The sequence below is a fragment of the Balaenoptera physalus genome (assembly GCF_965194825.1).
Source record: "Balaenoptera physalus genome assembly, chromosome: 16".
NCBI classification, from domain to species: Eukaryota; Metazoa; Chordata; class Mammalia; order Artiodactyla; family Balaenopteridae; genus Balaenoptera; species Balaenoptera physalus.
The window spans coordinates 45,399,184-45,419,440 of NC_138898.1; the positions used below are offsets into that span (position 1 = coordinate 45,399,184).

At 47.7% G+C, this 20,257-nt stretch overlaps 1 protein-coding gene across 1 annotated transcript in view; it reads right to left on the reverse strand.

Annotated features, from left to right (window-relative positions):
* The window catches only part of PYGB (glycogen phosphorylase B), a 59,886-nt gene that overhangs the window by 15,731 nt on the left and 23,898 nt on the right, over nucleotides 1–20,257 (reverse strand). Inside the window, exons 3-9 of the mRNA XM_082428595.1 lie at nucleotides 9,192–9,270; nucleotides 6,911–7,014; nucleotides 4,037–4,168; nucleotides 2,206–2,317; nucleotides 1,831–1,913; nucleotides 876–1,019; nucleotides 263–355 (exon numbers count right to left, since the gene is read on the reverse strand). Coding sequence (XP_082284721.1) covers nucleotides 263–355; nucleotides 876–1,019; nucleotides 1,831–1,913; nucleotides 2,206–2,317; nucleotides 4,037–4,168; nucleotides 6,911–7,014; nucleotides 9,192–9,270 — 747 coding nt within the window. The remainder of the gene's footprint in view (nucleotides 1–262; nucleotides 356–875; nucleotides 1,020–1,830; nucleotides 1,914–2,205; nucleotides 2,318–4,036; nucleotides 4,169–6,910; nucleotides 7,015–9,191; nucleotides 9,271–20,257) is intronic.

The following is a 20,257-nucleotide window of genomic DNA, read 5'->3' on the forward strand; positions in this document are numbered from 1 at the left end:
TTGTCTTCCAGAAAACCACCCTTCTCTGGCCTTTAAACGGCTGCTCCCACTCACTGTGTCCTGCCCTTGGGAGAAACCCAGACCCGCTCCTGGAACGTCCTTCTCCCCATAGCCCCGTCTTCCCAGGGACAACTTCCTTCTGTTGTCCCGAGGCCACCAGAGAGGCCTCCCTCTGCGTCCCAGGACCAGCTGTAGGGAGAGGCGGGGAGGTCACCCCGTGCCCCGGTGCTCGGGGACACTGCGCTCGGGCGCTTGGGCTCACCTTCTCCCAGTCCACCTTCTCCACGTCCACCAGGATCCGCATGAGCTCAGGGATGGCCAAGGCCGGGTGGGTGTCATTCAGCTGGATGGCCACCTGCGTTTACACGGGGTGACCCCTTCAGTCCCTTGCCTGCGTGTGCAGAACTGGGGTCCTCGGCTGCCTGCCCCGAGGAGCCTGGCCATAGGGCTGGCAGCAGGAAGCGGACGGCGCTGCACGGGCTCCGGGCCCAGCATGGAAAGCCGCGGAGGAGCAGGGAGCAGGTCAGGGTGGAGGACCCGCAGGCCAGCCCCGCAGCACGCGTCCAGAGCCCTCCCCGCCTTGGAACGCTGCTCCTGCCCGACGGACACTGGCCGGTTGTGTTCAGATCACTGAACTGAGCCTGCAAACTGGCCGCTGGGCCCGACGGAGCCTTTCACAGCGTTCCCTGCTGCCTCGACGCCTCCTGAGGCCCAGGGCAGCCCTGGTCGAGGAGGAAGGCGGCCTGGTCCCCGGGCACGAGGAGGCCCAGGTTGGGGAGCGGCTTCCCGCCCCGCCCCCACTGCAGCTGGAAGGAGGACGCCCAGTCCGGGAACGGCCCGTCTCCGGCACAGCGCTCACCCCTCTACACACGCACCTTGTCTGGGAACGTCTCGAAGGAGGTCCTTACGGGGTCGCGGCAGCCGAACTTGGACGACTTGAAGCGCCGGATGATGTCTTGGAGGGTGGCGGCCACCACGAAGTATTCCTGCTTCAACCGCAGCTCCTTCCCCTCAAAGAACTGAGGACACGCCCGGCTCAGGCCCCGCTGCATGGGCCCTTGGGGCCCCCGAACCCAGGACAGGGCCCAGGCTGGGGTGCGGCCCAGGGGTGAGATGCCTCGATCCCCGGTGCTGGGGCCGAGGCCCGGAAAGCAACCTCCCGGGTGCCTCACGTTCCAGGAGACCTCACGCCTGAAGCATGAGACTCTGCTCGGAATCTCGGGGGGTGCTGGGGGAGGGCATTTTCTTATGAGCCTTTCAGCACAGGGGCCTTTGCACATATTTCCCTGATAAAATAAGAGAAACACACAACCCACAAAGATGGGCAACTCCTAAGGGCTCGTTTGGTGGCAGTGGATCATGTGGCTGAGGCCCCCGCCACACAAGTGGGGACACCCGCTAAGAGCGTTCCAAGCCATGACCATGTGGCGTCTCAAGGCGTCCCTGCAGAATAGGGACTGCTGGCCCCACGCGACAACACGCCACCCAACTCTTGGGGAGCTGGCACCAGGTTCTGAAGAGCAGAAACGGCTGGACGTGAGGTCAGGGCTCCGCGGCCCTGCACTCGGCGGTCGTGTGTTTATGGGGAGGAGCGTAGGTGTGAGGCCAGGAACTTCCTAAGAGCTCCCCTGGGCGGAGGGCAAAGGAGGGGCTACCAGCACACAGGTGCTCCTGGACCCCGTCAGGGATGCCGTGTCCGCCCTCACTCTCGTGGCCTCACCTGACAAGCCTGAGGCCAGCACAGGGGCCCTTCTGGAGCCCAGCCCTGCAGGGGTGCTTCCTACACTGGAGGAACGGCGCGGACGAGGACCTCCCGCAGCAGCTACTCACGTTGTCGTTGGGATACAGGACTCTGGAGATGTTCTCGGCCAGGTTCCGGTCCAGGACCGCCTCGATGTAGCCGCCCACGTTGACTGAGGGCAGAGAGCGGAGTCAGGACCCGCGTACCCGCCGAGGCTCCCGCGTGCCCTGATCGGTCTGAGGGCAGCGTCCCCGAGCAGAAGGCGCCCCGCAGCTGCTGTGCCGACCGGCCCACACGCCGCCCCAGGCCCCTGGCTCTTTCCGGAGGGCGCGGGGTCCCTGGGAAGTCCAGGGCTCACAGGGAACCCGCCCTCAGCCCTCCCGCAGTGGGGAGCCTCGTGGGCCGTGGGTGCAGACGGGGTCGGTCTGGGATCAGCCACCGGATGGGGACAGGAGGGGACGCACAGTCATGGAGCTTGAAGTCGTTGGGCGCCTTGGCGGACCACAGTCTCATGGTGTTGACGGTGTCGTTCTTGTAGCCCGGCACCGGGGTGTCGTACGGCATGGCCAGCACCACCTGCCGAGGGAAGACACGGTTCCCAGGCCTGGGCCACCTCCCCCCATGGGCTGGGGCAGCTCGGCCTCGCAGGAAGCGGCCCACCGGCCCGCCCTCCTCCGGCTTCGCTCCTTCCTCCTCAAACACACCCAACCTGCCCCGTGTCCCTCGCACCTGCAGCCCCGGCTCGCACACGTCCTGAGCCGGGAGCACCCGAGGCCGCCTCCGGTGGGCCCTGACCACACGCCAGGCCTTCTCTAGCTTTACCTTCGACACCGGCGTCGACTGTCACCTGGCTCCTCGGTAGCCCCTCCTCCCGTGTCCTCGGCCTCCCCCTCCACGCCTGCCCTCTTCTCACTCAACTCTGCGTGGGCGATTTCGGGACTCACCTAACCTCTCCCCACAGACAGCTGCTATTTCAGACCATCTCCCACGTCTGCGGCGAGGCTCCTCCTGTTGCCTTGACCTCGAACTTCAGCAAAACCAAAGCAGCCTGCACACTCCCTCCCGACAGAAAACACTGGACCTGCCCCCCACCCCCGTCCCAATCCCCACCTGTCCAGAAGCACCAGCTCTGCTCTTGCCGAGCACAGGAAGAGGTGCACAAGCCTCAGGTCACTTCCACCCGCAGACCCTCCCACGGGCTTCTCACACTCAGGCCTGCTTTCGGGGTGCTTCGTGTGCGGCTTCAGGAGGTGAAGGCAGCTCCAATGGCCACAAAGGACTGCGGGGCCCCCGGGTTAAAGCCCCAGCATCACCCTTCCCTTCCCGTCTCCCCGCAGCCCTGCTCCGCAGCCCTGCCTGGCCTTGACAAGCCCTGTAAAGCACGTGCAACCTGCTCCTTCCCTCCCCACGGCCAGTCCCCCAGGGGAAGGCCCTCACTGCATGGCGCCTGGGGTGCCAAGTGGTCTCCAGGCCTCCTTTCATTCATCTTCTACAAGCACACGCACCTAGAAAACCAGACCCCCTTCTCTGCTTTTCCAAATTAAATACAACTTATTCCGGCATCTTAGGCCACCAGCCTGCCCTGGCTCCATGAACCGCAGTTAAGACTTGAATCTGGATGACTCACTTGACCCCTGTGACTCACAGGCTTGCCCTGTTTATGCTCTACTGCCCACATGGCTGCGGTGGCGTCTTTCTTACTTATTGCAACCCCCCGCCGCCGCCCGCCCCCCGCAAGAAGCTCTCCTCCGCCCTCCGCGGTCTCTGAGCCCGGGCTGGACTCCGCGTGTGCACCCGCCGGTACGGCACCGCGTTCCGCCAAGCACTCGGTGCTCCTGCCCTGGCGCCCCCAGGGCCCAGCTGGGGGGCGGGGGTGCCGTGCTCCGTTGCAGGGCATCCACCCAGCCACCCCGCACGCCCAGAGCTCCGACAGCTCAGAATAACCAGTGAGCTGCACTGAGAGCCGGGGCCACAGGCGGGACCGGGAGCGAGGGGTGAGTGCCTGCCCCACGGGGATGTGGGGCTGGTCCTACCCCCTCTACTAGGGTCGGGGCGGCAGGGGTCAGTGCCCTGCCCCTCCCAGCGCCGATCCGCTCACCACGAGACCCCGTCAGTCTCAGCCGACACGGCTCCCGTTAAACTACAGAGTGTGGCTTCACAGTTGGTGTCTGGACAGTCCCGATCAAGCGTGGGGAGGTGAGTCCCACAGGGAAGCCCCAAGGGAAGCCGACGCGACAAGGCGAGTCGAGGGTCCCCGTGCTCAGCCCCCCACCCCCCAAGAAGCGCCCGTGGTACCTGTGTGTCCAGCCAGCACACGCCCTCGGGGCTGTGCTCCACTCGCCCGTAGAAGTGCACGGGCAGCATGTACTCCGGCCGCGCCTTCTCCCAGGGGTTCCCGTAGCGCAGCCAGTCGTCCGCCTCCTCCACCTGGAAGGGCGGCAGGTGAGGGCGGGGGAGACGGTCCCGGGCATTGGCGGACCCTGCCCTCCGCCCGCACTGGCCACGCCATCCAGACGATGCTGCCCGGCATGGAAACAAAACTGCAGCCTATTTACAGCGCAAAGGTTTCCAATTCTGGTCAAGGCTCTGTTTAAAAATGAACACTTTGGACTGTTAAAGAAAAAACTCATATAAAATTAGAAGAATAAATCAAAGTAAAAAGATGTTAAGAATTGCTTGAATTCAGCAGTAAAAGGAAGAAGTCCTGGGGCACATCAACGGACCTCGAGACGTTACGCAGGGTCCACACATGACTCCATCCACGTGACGTGACCAGGACGGCCAAGTCACAGACAGAAGGATGGCCCTGTCTACACCACACGTCCAGGACAGCCAAGTCACAGACAGAAGGATGGCCCTGTCTACACCACACATCCAGGACGGCCAAGTCACAGACAGAAGGATGGTCCTGTCTACACCACACGTCCAGGACAGCCAAGTCACAGAGACAGAAGGAAGTCAAGTCCCCAGAAAGAGCATCTGGGTCATGCTTTTAGGACGGTGACGTGGCTGAGGTTACTGCTTCACTGTGCCCGTCTCCACAGAACTCCCGGCAAGACTGTCCTGCCTGGTGCAGGCAGATACTCATCACAGGACTGGTCCTGCCTTTGACCTCCTGTACGTTAGTGAGATTCCAACATCAGAGCCTGGCCGTCTCCACAGAGCAGTTCAATGAGCTGTCTACAGAAGCAGCATCTTCCCAAGTACACGAGGCAAGGGGGTCTCCCTTCTGGAGCCCCTTCTCTGATAGGAAGGCTGGTCTGTGGCCCCCGTTGGCCACCAATGCTGCTTTGTGACCACTGCCCACGTTTACTTGTGCTAAAGCTAAACTCCGCTAAAAGCATTCTGACTGAGCAGCTCCCTTGACAGAAGCGTGGGAGTTGACAAGTTGACCACCGGCCTCTCATCCTAGGACTGTCTTTAAATTGTTATGCAAGATGGCAAGAGGCACAGGAACAGGGAACCAGAAGGAAGAAGTGTCTGTGGTCAAACAGATGGAAAGAGACAGAAACGACCACCCAAACCTTCCTCCTTACGACCGTAACACCCACCGGGCAGGGAGGAGCCGCAGAGTCTCTGTCTTACAAACACACACATCGCCTCAACTACGAAAGAGCTGGAATGGGCCACAGACCACACGTGTACAAAGGCTGGCTCACATCTGACAGATACACACACATAAATAACTGTGACTAGGGAATTCCCTGGCAGTCCCGTGGTTAAGACTCCGCACTTCCAATGCAGGGGGTGCAGGTTCAATCCCTGGTTGGGGAACTAAGATCCCATATGCAGCGCGGTGTGGCCAGAAAATAAAAAAAAATTAAGAAAAAGAAAAAAAAAAAAAGAACCGTGACTAAAATCACCCAGAAGGTGGCAGGAGGAAAAGTGCATTTCTCCTTTCAAGGTCAGAGGGAGTATTTCTATAAATTAACCAGTGGCTACAAATCTGTTTTGTTTCCTTTTACTTTTGGCCATACTTTTCTTGGCTAACGTTTTATTATGAGCATTTTCAAACGCACAGAAATGCCAAGGAATTGACAGTGAACTGCACACCCTCCACCCAGGCTCTGTCACTGCTACCATCTTGCTGTACTTGATAACCACGTCTCCTTCCATCCATCCATTACTTTTCTGATGCATTTCAAAGTGAGCAGTTCATCCCAGACATCTGTCCACTCTTCCCCTGAACACTTCAGCAGGCATGTCATTAAGGACAGTCCATCACGTGTTTATTTTTTAGGTTAACAGACGCACAGTGAAATGCATAAATCTTAAGGACAACATTGGTGAGTTCTGACAATTGCACACACCTGTGTGACCCAAACCCCATCAAGACAGAGGACATTTCCGTCACCCCGATCATTAGCTTCTTCGTTCAGACTGTATGACTTTCCTGTTACCAGCTTTTTGATCCTAACTCCAGCCCTGCTTTATCTGTGACTTTTAGACCCCAAATTATTTAAACTATTCTCCACCCAAGTGGAAGAGTGCTGCCTTCCTTTTTGAAATGCCAAAGTGAGGGGAAAGGCCCACCTCACCTAAGAGGAGGAAGGTGGGACTGCGTTTTGAATCCCCCGTTTACCAGCAGGGTCTTGACCGTGTTACTTCTCTGCCTGACGCTTTAGAATTGAGGCTCATTCTTCCTAAGAGCCACATTGCTTTGCAGAGTCAGCCCCTAACCCCACAGGACGCCACCACCTCGCTGGTGTCAGAGAGCGAGGGCAGGTGGGAGCAAAGCCTGCAATAACTGTTCTCCTAGCGACTCCAGGCCAATCCTCCTCTGCGGTGGGGGTGGGCTGAGGGGGTGCCTTCGCTCTGTGAGAGACGACAGAAAACAACACCAGCTGGTGGCATCCTCAACCCACAGTGTCTCCTGTGAGGCCCAGCTGGGCTCTGGCCCCAGCCCACCAGACGTCCTGTCGCCACGCAGAAGCCGTGTGCAATGAGCACATGTGGGCGACGGGCCCTGCCGGCCGTGGGGACGATGTGGAAAGCAGGGAGTGCCCAGAACTCCCAGCACTGCCCACCTGCCCACCTCCGCTCTGCCAAGGACCAGCACGCAGCCTCTCCAGGAGGAGCAGAAAGCCCAAAAGCAGAACCGACAGTGCCTGGCTACTTTCTTGTGTGCATGAGAGCTGCAAGTGAGCAAAGGAAGGAAATCGCACCCACCTGCCAGCCATTGACAATCTTCTGGTTAAAAATCCCGAACTCATAGCGGATTCCATAGCCGTATGCTGCCAGGCCCAAGGTGGCCATCGAGTCAAGGAAGCAGGCTGAAAGTCCAAACACAAAGAACTTCTTGGGATCAAAGACAGTCAGTAGACCCAAGGCCTCTGGAGTCAAGGCCCAGACACCAAGTCAAGTAGGCGCCGGAGGGCCGGCCCCCAGGGCGTCAGGCAGTGGCCCAGTGGTGACCGGTCACCTTCAGGTCTCATGAAAAGGAAAATGGAACCCCACTCTGATGCCCTTTGGCTTGAGAGCCCAGGGCCAGGCCAAGACAACATCCACACGGGGGTTACTTGGGGGTGTGGGAAGAGGGACGAACCCCACAGAGGACACTGCCAAACTCAGCTCATCTCAACACACTGTCCCCTCCTGCCAACGTTCTCTTAGGGACCCTCGCTCAGTCTGCAGGCCTCCCCACCCTCGCACGTTCTACTTGAAATCCAAGCAACACCACAAAACATCTCCCCACACACTGGTAAAGAAGGCACAGAAGTGGGGCCTGCAAATGTACATTTCAGCACCCACAGCGCCAAATACCCAGGTGCCAAAGTGCCACCAGGGCCCCCGGAAGGTGCCGCCAAATGGAGCCCTTGTTCCGATCAAAGTGTCTTGAAAGCAAACCACCATGATTTGAATAAAGATTCAGAAGGCAGCCTTATTAAACTTGTGGATTAAAAAGAACACAAAATTTTAACAACGGAACACCAGCACATAAGATACATGCCAATTTACCAAACACGCACAGACCTGGGGGTGCCAGGCCCTCTGCTGAGGAGGAACGACAAGAAGACCCACAAACTAAGACCTGGGCTCTCGCTCTGAGGAAATCATTCTTGCAGGAAGGACGCCGCACGCGAGCTACCGCAGGCTGGGGGTGACCCAGGTCTGCACGGCGAGGGGAGCCGTGGAACCAGAGGGGCCCAGAGGAGTCCAGGGGGAAGGCCGGTGGCGCCGCCCAGTGGCAGGAAAGGTGCCTGGAGTGGACGCGAAGCAGCCTGATGTGGCCTGAGGACCCGCGGGGCGGAACGGCCCACGAGCTGACACGCCGGCCTCAGGGTGGGCGGCCTGGAGCTTCCCTCGAGCTTGGGGAACAGGTTCAGTTTTTACTGACTGAGCAAGGACTAAGTGGGGAGATGACCACGCTCAACGGAATGCCGTCAGGGCAAAGGGGACCGAAGCCCGAGGGGCTGCCCTCTGCCTGCCGGCCTGGACGCCATAACGCCATCTGCAGCGGGAAGCGACGGCTTAGCGTGGTGCGTGTGACCTCACCTTCGCAGGCCACACAGAGCCCGCACCCGCCAGTGGGGCACACACGGCCCTTCCTCTGGAGGCGGGGCAGGCCTGGCCGAGGGTTAACCTAGAGCCGGGTGCTGCTGTGCTGGACAGAAACATACGCTGCACCTATAAGTTTTCAAGAATTTAACTTAAATTCTGAAAACATGAACACATACACACAACTCACCCAGATAAATTTTAGGGCGTTTGCTCCCTTTACAAAATGACAGCTCTCAAAAGGGGCAGTAATGCAAAGTGTATTACTTTAGGGCCCCGTACACACAAGGGCAGCACAGAACTTGATCATCTCTGCTCCAGAAGCACTGTGCCCAAAAACCTTGAAGGACACAGTGACATCAAATCTCACTGTGACTGCTGTTTCCACTTCTAAAGTTCTTAACCCAGCTCCTTCCCCCCATAAAGGCTGGCGAAAATAATTAAAACAGAAAAAAAACCTACAAACTTCAAACTGGGTATATTCTCAAATAGGGTGGCCCAAAGGAGCAGTAGCTCCAAGAGAAACAGCTCTGCTATTTTAGAGCAATCTGTTTACTGTAGTAAAGCAGGAACAGTTGCTTTAAGCTGGGCTACATTCATAAATTGTGCGTGTGTGTTTCTAGCCCTCTGTCTTTCTCCCAGTTACTGGCTGTGGAGGTGGTTGGTATATTGCAAACCCCTTCTGGCACCAGTTCCCCAATACTGGCAAGCCTGGTCACCATAATTATGAAGCGCCCTTTGTCTGAAAGAGAATATATAATTTGCATTTTTTTCCCCTACTGGTGGCAAAGATTTTGACCCGGAGGACACACTGTCCCATCCACTCTGAGGGACCAATCTATCCCCACGGACCAGTGCTGGGAGTATGGCTGATCTTGGCCTTGCCATGTGCTGCTCTCTGACCAAGGCACTGTGTCAGGAAAGGTCTGTCCTGGACAGGAGCCCGGGTTACCTGCCAGCCTCCCCAAGCCTCCGTTCCCCAGGCCGGCATCCTCTTCTATTTCCTCCAGTTCTTCCAAGTCCAGCCCCAACTGTGAATAAAAACAGAGGTAACATCTTAATATTACTTAACATTTTCCCTCAGTGATAGGTGGAAAGATATTTAAATCTTATGAGCTTATATCAATCAAAGGTTAGAGTCTGCCTTCTTTTAGACTTGCAAATACAACATTAAAATCTGGTGTTAGGATGCGGAGAAAGGGGACCCGCCTACACTGTTGGTGGGAATGTAAATTGGTGCAGCCACTGTGGAAAACAATATGGAGGTTCCTCAAAAAACTAAAAATAGAATCACCATATGATCCAGCAATCCCACTCCTGGGCATACATCTGAAAAAAACTCTAACTGGAAAAGACATATGCACCCCAATGTTCATTTCAGCACTATTCACAATAGTCAAGACATGGAAGCAACCTAAATGTCCATCGACAGATGAACAGATAAAGAAGATGTGGTATATAATCTACTACGGAATATTACTCAGCTATAAAAAAGAATGAAATAATGCCATTTGCAGCAACATGGATGGACCCAGAGATTATCATACTAAGTGAAGTAAGCCAGACAGAGAAAGACAACTATTATATGATATCACTTATACATGGAATCTAAAAAAATAGTACAAATGAACACATTTATAAAACAGGAACAGACTCACAGATACAGAAAACAAACTTATGGTTACCAAAGGGGAAAGTGGGGAGGGATAAATTAGGAGTAGGGGATTAACAGATGCACACTACCATATATAAAATAAACAACAAGGATTTACTGTGTAGCACAGGGAACTATATTCAATATCTTGTAATAACCTATAATGGAAAATAATTGAAAAAGAATAAAACTGAATCACTTTGCTGTACACCTGAAACTAACACAATATTATAAACCAAGTATACTTCAATTTTTAAAAAATCTGGTGTTTAATCAATGCATGAAAATGAAAGCTTCCAGGTGTTTCAAAAGCTGCCGAATGACTTAAGAATTAAGTCAAAATGAGACATGGTTTAATAGCCAGAGATATTGACTGCCGCGTTATTAACCTACTTACAGTGGTCAGATTATAACATGTATCCTAAAAAGAAGCCAATGCTTTTAATAACTCTCTACCTTCCCATGGTCTAATGATATTTACACGACATCTTGTAAAGCCAAAGCCTAAAAGCACTTTTCCTATCTATTACAACTGCATTCAAACAATCTTGTGAAACAGATATAGTAGGTTAAACATCAGAGAGAAAGCACCTGATTTAAAACCATTCAAGAATGCAGATCTTGGGGCTTCCCTGGTGGCTCAGTGATTAAGAATCCGCCTGCCAACGCAGGGGACACAGGTTCGAGCCCTGGTCTGGGAGGATCCCACATGCCGTGGAGCAACTAAGCCCGTGCGCCACAACTACTGAGCCTGCACTCTAGAGCATGCAAGCCACAACTACTGAGCCTGCATGCCACAACTACTGAGCCTGCGTGTCACAACTACTGAAGCCTGCACGCCTAGAGCCCATGTTCTGCAACAAGAGAAGCCACTGCAATGAGTAGCCCGCGCACCGCAACAAAGATTAGCCCCTGCTCAGCACAACGAGAGAAAGCCCGCGCAGCAACGAAGACCCAACGCAGCCAAAAATAAATAAACAAATAAATAAAAGAATGCAGATCTTAAGGCTCTCAATTAGGATAGATGGATAATTGTTCCATTAATCTGGCTTTAGTGTATTAAACTTGACAAATTGCTCATTAATTACTTTTTTTTTTTTTTTTGGCCATGCCACATGGCTTGTGGGATCTTAGTTCCCCGAACAGGGATTGAACCCTCACCCTCCACAATGAAAGCACAGAGTCCCAACTGGACTGCCAGGGAATTCCCTCATTAATTACCTTGATCAGTGTGGTTTCTAAACTTTTTGATTTCAGGAAGACCTAAAGAGTTACTGTTTATTGAGATTATATCTATCAATATTTATCAAATTAGAAATTAAAATGGAGAAATTTTTTGAAGTATATATGAATTCATCTTAAAAGAACAAACCCATTACATATTAACACAAACAACACTGTTTAATGGAAAATAACTATATTTTTTAAAACAACCAAAAAAAATAATGAAAAGGGTGGCACTGTTTTACATTTTTATAAATCTCTTTAATGGCATTCAGTCTGTTAAGATATCACACACAATAGAGCCTCTGGAAAGCCTACCGTACATAGACTCATGCGAATAAGAATAAATAGTTCTGACCCAGAGGACCCCTTGAAAAGGTCTCAGGGACCCCGGGGATCTCCAGACCACACTTTGAGGATCTGACAAACTGCAAAGGGTGGAAGCTAAGTTGTGAGAAAATTAAAAACATTAGTCATAAAGAAATGATTTAGTATCTATTAAATCAAATGGTATTAACACGTACAACAATCTGATTAAGATTTCAAAATAGTGACTTCCAAATTTCAAATTTGAATTTCAAAATACTGACTCTTACAGCAATTTCAAAGAGTGTGTTCCACCAAAATATTTTGGGTGTGTGGGGGAGACAGGATGTACCTAATAACACGTTACCAGCTCAACGTTAAGAAACGTGTTTAACTGCCACATTTTCCAAACTTGACGCTGGAACCTCTTACTCCTGACACGTCTCTTAGCTCAGAGACCAGACACTCAAGGAAGACAGGCCCAGGGTGCATGTGGGCAAGATGTTTTGTTCCTTTACGTTTTTACCTGGAATGTTGTAGGCACACCTCAGCCTAGGAAGACAAATTTTGCCTTGATTTTGAGAGCATTCAGAAGAGGCACAGAAGTAGCTAATTGACAGAAAGTCTAAAACCTTCCTGGGACTTCCCTGGTGGGGCAGTGGTGAAGAGTCTGCGCTCCCAATGCAGGGGGCCCGGGTTAGATCCCTGGTCAGGGAACTAGATCCCACAGGCACGCTGCAACTAAGAGTTTGCATGCCACAACTAAGAGTTTGCATGCCACAACTAAGGAGCCTGCCGGCCGCAATTAAGACCCAGCGCAACCAAATAAATAAATAAATAATTAAAAAGGGGAAAAAAAACACCAACCTTCCTAAAGTGGGCTTCGGAAACAAAGACAGAAACTGAGCACAACAGAGCTCTCTTAACAACCTGACTTTTCCTTATTGAGTTATAACCCACAGACCACAAAAGCGAACAAGTTGATGGTTTTTAGCATATTCACAAAGCTGTGCAACTATCACCACTATCCAGTTTTAGAACTTCACCCCCCCAGAAAGAAACCCCCTACTCAGTAGCAGTCACTCCCTATTTCTCCCTCCCTCCCTTTTCTACTTTTTGTCTGTATAAATTTGCCTGTTCTGGACATTTCTTGTAAATGGAGACATACAATATGTGGCCTTTTGTGTCTGGCTTCTTTCAATTAGAATACTATTTTCCGGGTTTATCCATGTTGTAGCCTGTGTCAGTACTTTTATCACTGTGTAGTAGTCCGCTGTATGGCCACGCCACATTGAAAGACATCTGGTTGTATTCATCTTTTGGCTATTATGAATAATGCTGCTATGAACATTCATGTACAATTTTTTGTATAGATGTATGTTTTCTTTTTTTAATTTTAATTTATTCGTGTATAGTTGATTTACAATGTTGTGTTAGTTTCAGTTGTACAGCAAACTGATTCAGTTATACATATATTCATTCTTTTTTAGATTCTTTCCTCATATAGGTTATCACAGAATATTGAGTAGAGTTCCCTGTGCTGTACAGTAGGTCGTTGTTGGTTATCTATCTTATGTACAGTAGTGTGTGTATGTTCATCCCAAACTCCTGATTTATCCCTCCCCCCCCGCCACTAGAGGTATGTTTTCATTTTTCTCAATATAAACCTTGGAGTGGAATTGCTGGGTTACACGGTAATTCTATGCTTAACTTTTTGAGTAGTTGCCAGACTATTTTCCAAAGTGGCTCCACCATTTTACTTTCCTACAAGATGTGATGATGAGTTGCTGCCTCGGCATTTTACAGTATGACAGCTCTGCTCACACTCAGAGTCTGGGCATTTAGATAAGGACTCAAGCTGAGAATTCCCAACCCACGTTCCCACTTTGCTTTTCCCAGTAAAAATAACCTTTTAAAATAACCACTTAGAGTTGGGCCTGAAACCACCTTGTAAGTACTAAGTGCTTACTGCCCTGCTCTCTATCTCCTGCTTGCTAGCAACCTGGGACAGAGGACTGCCCTTCCCCGCAACCCCCATTTCTGTAAGCAACAAGTCTTGTGACTTTACTTACTTTATGTGGGTGTATTGCAACTGTACCTTCAATCAAAGTGATCCCAGGGTGTGTCTTTCCCCAGAGTGGGAGCATGGATGCCGACCCCACGTGGGTGGCTTGTGCCTCCTCTTTCAGCTGGCCATAATTTGCATATTCTTAATTTAATACACTAGCTTCTCAACATAGCAGCATATGAGGGTTCCAATTTCTCCATATCCTCACCAACACTTGTTCTCTGTCTTTATGATTACAGCCATTCTAGTCGGTGTGAAGTAGTATTTCACTGCGGTTTTGATTTGCATGTCCCTGATGATTAATGACGCTGAGCAACTTTTCTGTCTGTCATTCTGTTATTTGGATGTAAGAGTTCTTAATACATTCTGGATACTAGACCCTTATCAGATTTATAATTTACAAATATTTTCTCCCATTTTGTAGATTGTCTTTTAACTTTCTTCATAACGTCCTTTGATGTCTTTTGTCCAATTTACCTATTTTTTTCTTTTGCTGCTTGTACTTTTGGTGTCATTTCTAAGAATCCATTACCAAATCATGAAGATGTACTCACATATATTCTTCTAAGAATTTTATATTTTTAGCTCTTACACTTAGGTCTCTGATCCACTTTGAGTTAATTTTATATGTAGTGTGAGGTAGGGATCCAACTTCATTCATTTGCAAGTAGATGTCTAAGCGTCTTAGCACCGTTTATTTATTCTTTCTCTATTGAATTGTTTTGGTACACTTTTCCTTTAAAAAAAAAAAAATCAATTGACCATATATGACACCAAAACCACAGGCAACAGCGACTTCCCTGGCGGTCCAGTGGTTAAGACTCCGCGCTTCCAATGCAGGGTGTGCGGGTTCGATCCCTAGTTGGGGAACTAAGATCCCACATGCCGCACGATACCGCCAAAAAAAAATAAATAAATAAAAATAATAATAATAATAAAAAAATTTTTATTGAAAAAAAAGCACAGGCAACAAAAGAAAACTGGACTTCATGAAAATCAAAACCTTTTGTGCATCAAAAGACATTATTGCAACTTCCCTGGTGGTCCAGTGGTTAAGACTCTGTGCTCCTAATGCAGGGGCCCCACGTTCGACCCTGGTCAGGGAACTGGGTCCCGCATGCCGCAACTAAAGATCTCACACGCTGCAACGAAGATCCTGCATGTGGCAACAACGATCCCGCGTGCTGCATCTAAGACCCAGCACAGCCAAATAAATAAATAAATAAATAATTTTTAAAAAATCTACTATCGTAACCATTTTTTAAATAAATTTATTTATTTATTTATTTTGGCTGTGCCGAGTCTTAGTTGTGGCACGAGGGATCTTTGTTGTGGCATGAGGGATCTTTAGTTGCGGCATGCGGGATCTTTTTAGTTGCAGCATGCAGACTCTTAGTTGCGTCATGCGTGAAGGATTTAGTTCCCTGACCAGGGATAGAACCCAGGCCCCCTGCATTGGGAGCGCAGAGTCTTACCCACTGGACCACCAGGGAAGTCCCTAAATAAATATTAAATAATTTTTTTTAAAAAGACATTATCGAAGAGGTACTTCCCAGAACTTCTGCTGCCAGTGTCCTTGTCCTCATGGTGAGACACAGCCACCCCCGCCTCTGCAGGAGACCCTCTGACACTAGCAGTGTTTTAAAATGGAACATTAATAATGAAACCGACTGAGCTCTGACCGCCACAGCAACAGTCAGCTCTACCCACCACCAGAGCCTCCCATCAAGCCTCTTAGATAGCCTCAACCACCAGAGGGCAGACAGCAGAAGCAAGAAAAACTACAATCCTGCAGCCTGTGGACCAAAAACCACAGTTCCAGAAAGACAGACAAGATGAAAAGGCAGAGGGCTATGTACCAGATGAAGGAACAAGAAAAAAAACCCAGAAAAACAACTAAATGAAGTAGAGATAGGCAACCTTCCAGAAAAAGAATTCAGAATAATGATAGTGAACATGATCCAGGACCTCGGAATAAGAATGGAGGCAAAGATCGAGAAGATGCAAGAAATGATTAACAAAGACCTAGAAGAATTAAAGAACAAACAAACAGAGATGACCAATACAATAACTGAAATGAAAACTACACTAGAAGGAATCAATAGCAGAATAACTGAGGCAGAAGAACGGATAAGTGACCTTGAAGACAGAATGATGGAATTCACTGCTGCGGAACAGAATAAAGAAAAAAGAATGAAAAGAAATGAAGACAGCCTAAGAGACCTCTGGGACAACATTAAACGCAACAACATTCGCATTATAGGGGTCCCAGAAGGAGAAGAGAGAGAGAAAGGACCCAAGAAAATATTTGAAGAGATTATAGTCGAAAACTTCCCTAACATGGGAAAGGAAATAGCCACCCAAGTCCAGGAAGTGCAGAGAGTCCCATACAGGATAAACCCAAGGAGAAACACGCCGAGACACATAGTAATCAAAGTGGCAAAAATTAAAGACAAAGAAAAATTACTGAAAGCAACAAGGGAAAAACGATAAATAACATACAAGGGAACTCCCATAAGGTTAACAGCTGATTTCTCAGCAGAAACTCTACAAGCCAGAAGAGAGTGGCATGATATACTTAAAGTGATGAAAGGGAAGAACCTACAACCAAGATTACTCTACCCGGCAAGGATCTCATTTAGATTTGATGGAGAAATCAAAAGCTTTACAGACAAGCAAAAGCTAAGAGAATTCAGCACCACCAAACCAGCTCTACAACAAATGCTAAAGGAACTTCTCTAAGTGGGAAACACAAGAGAAGAAAAGGACCTACAAAAACAAACCCAAAACAATTAAGAAAATGGTCATAGGAACATACATATCGATAATTACCTTAAACGTGAATGGATTAAATGCCCCAACCAAAAGACATAGACTGGCTGAATGGATACAAAAACAAGACCCATATATATGCTGTCTACAAGAGACCCACTTTAGACCTAGGGACACATACAGACTGAAAGTGAGGGGATGGAAAAAGATATTCCATGCAAATGGAAATCAAAAGAAAGCTGGAGTAGCTATACTCATAGCAGATAAAATAGACTTTAAAATAAAGAATGTTACAAGAGACAAGGAAGGACACTACATAATGATCAAGGGATCAATCCAAGAAGAAGATATAACAATTATAAATATATATGCACCCAACATAGGAGCACCTCAATACATAAGGCAACTGCTAACAGCTATAAAAGAGGAAATCGACAGTAACACAATAATAGTGGGGGACTTTAACACCTCACTTACACCAATGGACAGATCATCCAAAATGAAAATAAATAAGGAAACAGAAGCTTTAAATGACACAATAGACCAGTTAGATTTAATTGATATATATAGGACATTCCATCCAAAAACAGCAGATTACACGTTCTTCTCAAGTGCGCACGGAACATTCTCCAGGATAGATCACATCTTGGGTCACAAATCAAGCCTCAGTAAATTTAAGAAAATTGAAATCATATCAAGCATCTTTTCTGACCACAACGCTATGAGATTAGAAATGAATTACAGGGAAAAAAACGTAAAAAAGACAAACACATGGAGGCTAAACAATACGTTACTAAATAACCAAGAGATCACTGAAGAAATCAGAGAGGAAATCAAAAAATACCTAGAGACAAATGACAATGAAAACACGACGACCCAAAACCTATGGGATGCAGCAAAAGCAGTTCTAAGAGGGAAGTTTATAGCTATACAAGCCTATCTCAAGAAACAAGAAAAATCTCAAGTAAACAATCTAACCTTACACCTAAAGAAACTAGAGAAAGAAGAACAAACAAAACCCAAAGTTAGCAGAAGGAAAGAAATCATAAAGATCAGAGCAGAAATAAATGAAATAGAAACAAAGAAAACAATAGCAAAGATCAATAAAACTAAAAGTTGGTTCTTTGAGAAGATAAACAAAATTGATAAGCCATTAGCCAGACTCATCAAGAAAAAGAGGGAGAGGACTCAAATCAATAAAATCAGAAATGAAAAAGGAGAAGTTACAACAGACACTGCAGAAATACAAAACATCCTAAGAGACTAGTACAAGCAACTTTATGCCAATAAAATGGACAACCTGGAAGAAATGGACAAATTCTTAGAAAGGTATAACCTTCCAAGACTGAACCAGGAAGAAACAGAAAATATGAACAGACCAATCACAAGTAATGAAATTGAAACTGTGATTAAAAATCTTCCAACAAACAAAAGTCCAGGACCAGATGGCTTCACAGGTGAATTCTATCAAACATTTAGAGAAGAGCTAACACCTATCCTTCTCAAACTCTTCCCAAAAATTGCAGAGGAAGGAACACTCCCAAACTCATTCTATGAGGCCACCATCACCCTGATACCAAAACCAGACAAAGACACTACAAAAAAAGAAAATTACAGACCAATATCACTGATGAATATAGATGCAAAAATCCTCAACAAAATACTAGCAAACAGAATCCAACAACACATTAAAAGGATCATACACCACGATCAAGTGGGATTTATCCCAGGGATGCAAGGATTCTTCAATATACGCAAATCAATCAATGTGATACACCATATTAACAAACTGAAGAATAAAAACCATATGATCATCTCAATAGATGCAGAAAAAGCTTTTGACAAAATTCAACACCCATTTCTGATAAAAACTCTCCAGAAAGTGGGCATAGAGGGAACTTACCTCAACGTAATAAAGGCCATATATGACAAACCCACAGCAAACATCATTCTCAATGGTGAAAAACTGAAAGCATTTCCTCTAAGATCAGGAATGAGACAAGGATGTCCACTCTCACCACTATTATTCAACATAGTTCTGGAAGTCCTAGCCACGGCAATCAGAGAAGAAAAAGAAATAAAAGGAATACAAATTGGAAAAGAAGAAGTAAAACTGTCACTGTTTGCGGATGACATGATACTATACATAGAGAATCCTAAAACTGCCACCAGAAAACTGCTAGAGCTAATTAATGAATATGGTAAAGTTGCAGGATACAAAATTAATGCACAGAAATCTCTTGCATTCCTATACACTAATGATGAAAAATCTGAAAGAGAAATTATGGAAACACTCCCATTTACCATTGCAACAAAAAGAATAAAATACCTAGGAATAAACCTACCTAGGGAGACAAAAGACCTGTATGCAGAAAACTATAAGACACTGATGAAAGAAATTAAAGATGATACCAACAGATGGAGAGATATACCATGTTCTTGGATTGGAAGAATCAACATTGTGAAAATGAGTATACTACCCAAAGCAATCTACAGATTCAATGCAATCCCTATCAAATTACCAATGGCATTTTTTACGGAGCTAGAACAAATCATCTTAAAATTTGTATGGAGTCACAAAAGACCCCGAATAGCCAAAGCAGTCTTGAGGGAAAAAAACGGAGCTGGAGGAATCAGACTCCCTGACTTCAGACTATACTACAAAGCTACAGTAATCAAGACAATATGGTACTGGCACAAAAACAGAAACATAGATCAATGGAACAAGATAGAAAGCCCAGAGATTAACCCACGCACCTATGGTCAACTAATCTATGACAAAGGAGGCAAAGATATACAATGGAGAAAAGACAGTCTCTTCAATAAGTGGTGCTGGGAAAACTGGACAGCTACATGTAAAAGAATGAAATTAGAATACTCCCTAACACCATACACAAAAATAAACTCAAAATGGATTAGAGACCTAAATATAAGACTGGACACTATAAAACTCTTAGAGGAAAACATAGGAAGAACACTCTTTGACATAAATCACAGCAAGATCTTTTTTGATCCACCTCCTAGAGTAATGGAAATAAAAACAAAAATAAACAAGTGGGACCTAATGAAACTTCAAAGCTTTTGCACAGCAAAGGAAACCATAAACAAGACGAAAAGACAACCCTCAGAATGGGAGAAAATATTTGCAAACGAATCAACGGACAAAGGATTAATCTCCAAAATATATAAACAGCTCATTCAGCTCAATATCAAAGAAACAAACACCCCAATCCAAAAATGGGCAGAAGACCTAAATAGACATTTCTCCAAAGAAGACATACAGACGGCCATGAAGCACATGAAAAGATGCTCAACATCACTAATTATTAGAGAAATGCAAATCAAAACTACAATGAGGTATCACCTCACTCCTGTTAGAATGGGCATCATCAGAAAATCTACAAACAACAAATGCTGGAGAGGGTGTGGAGAAAAGGGAACCCTCTTGCACTGTTGGTGGGAATGTAAATTGATACAGCCACTATGGAGAACAATATGGAGGTTCCTTAAAAAACTAAAAATAGAATTACCATATGACCCAGCAATCCCACTACTGAGCATATACCCAGAGAAAACCGTAATTCAAAAAGACACATGCACCAGAATGTTCATTGCAGCACTATTTACAATAGCCAGGTCATGGAAGCAATCTAAATGCCCATCAACAGACGAGTGGATAAAGAAGTTGTGGTACATATATACAATGGAATATTACTCAGCCATAAAAAGGAACGAAATTGGGTCATTTGTTGAGAAGTGGATGGATCTAGAGACTGTCATACAGAGTGAAGTAAGTCAGAAAGAGAAAAACAAATATCGTATATTAACACATGTATGTGGAACCTAGAAAAATGGTACAGATGAGCCGGTTTGCAGGGCAGAAGTTGAGACACAGATGTAGAGAATGGACATATGGACACCAAGGGGGGAAAACTGCGGTGGGGTGGGGATGGGGTGTGCTGAATTGGGCGATTGGGATTGACATGTATACACT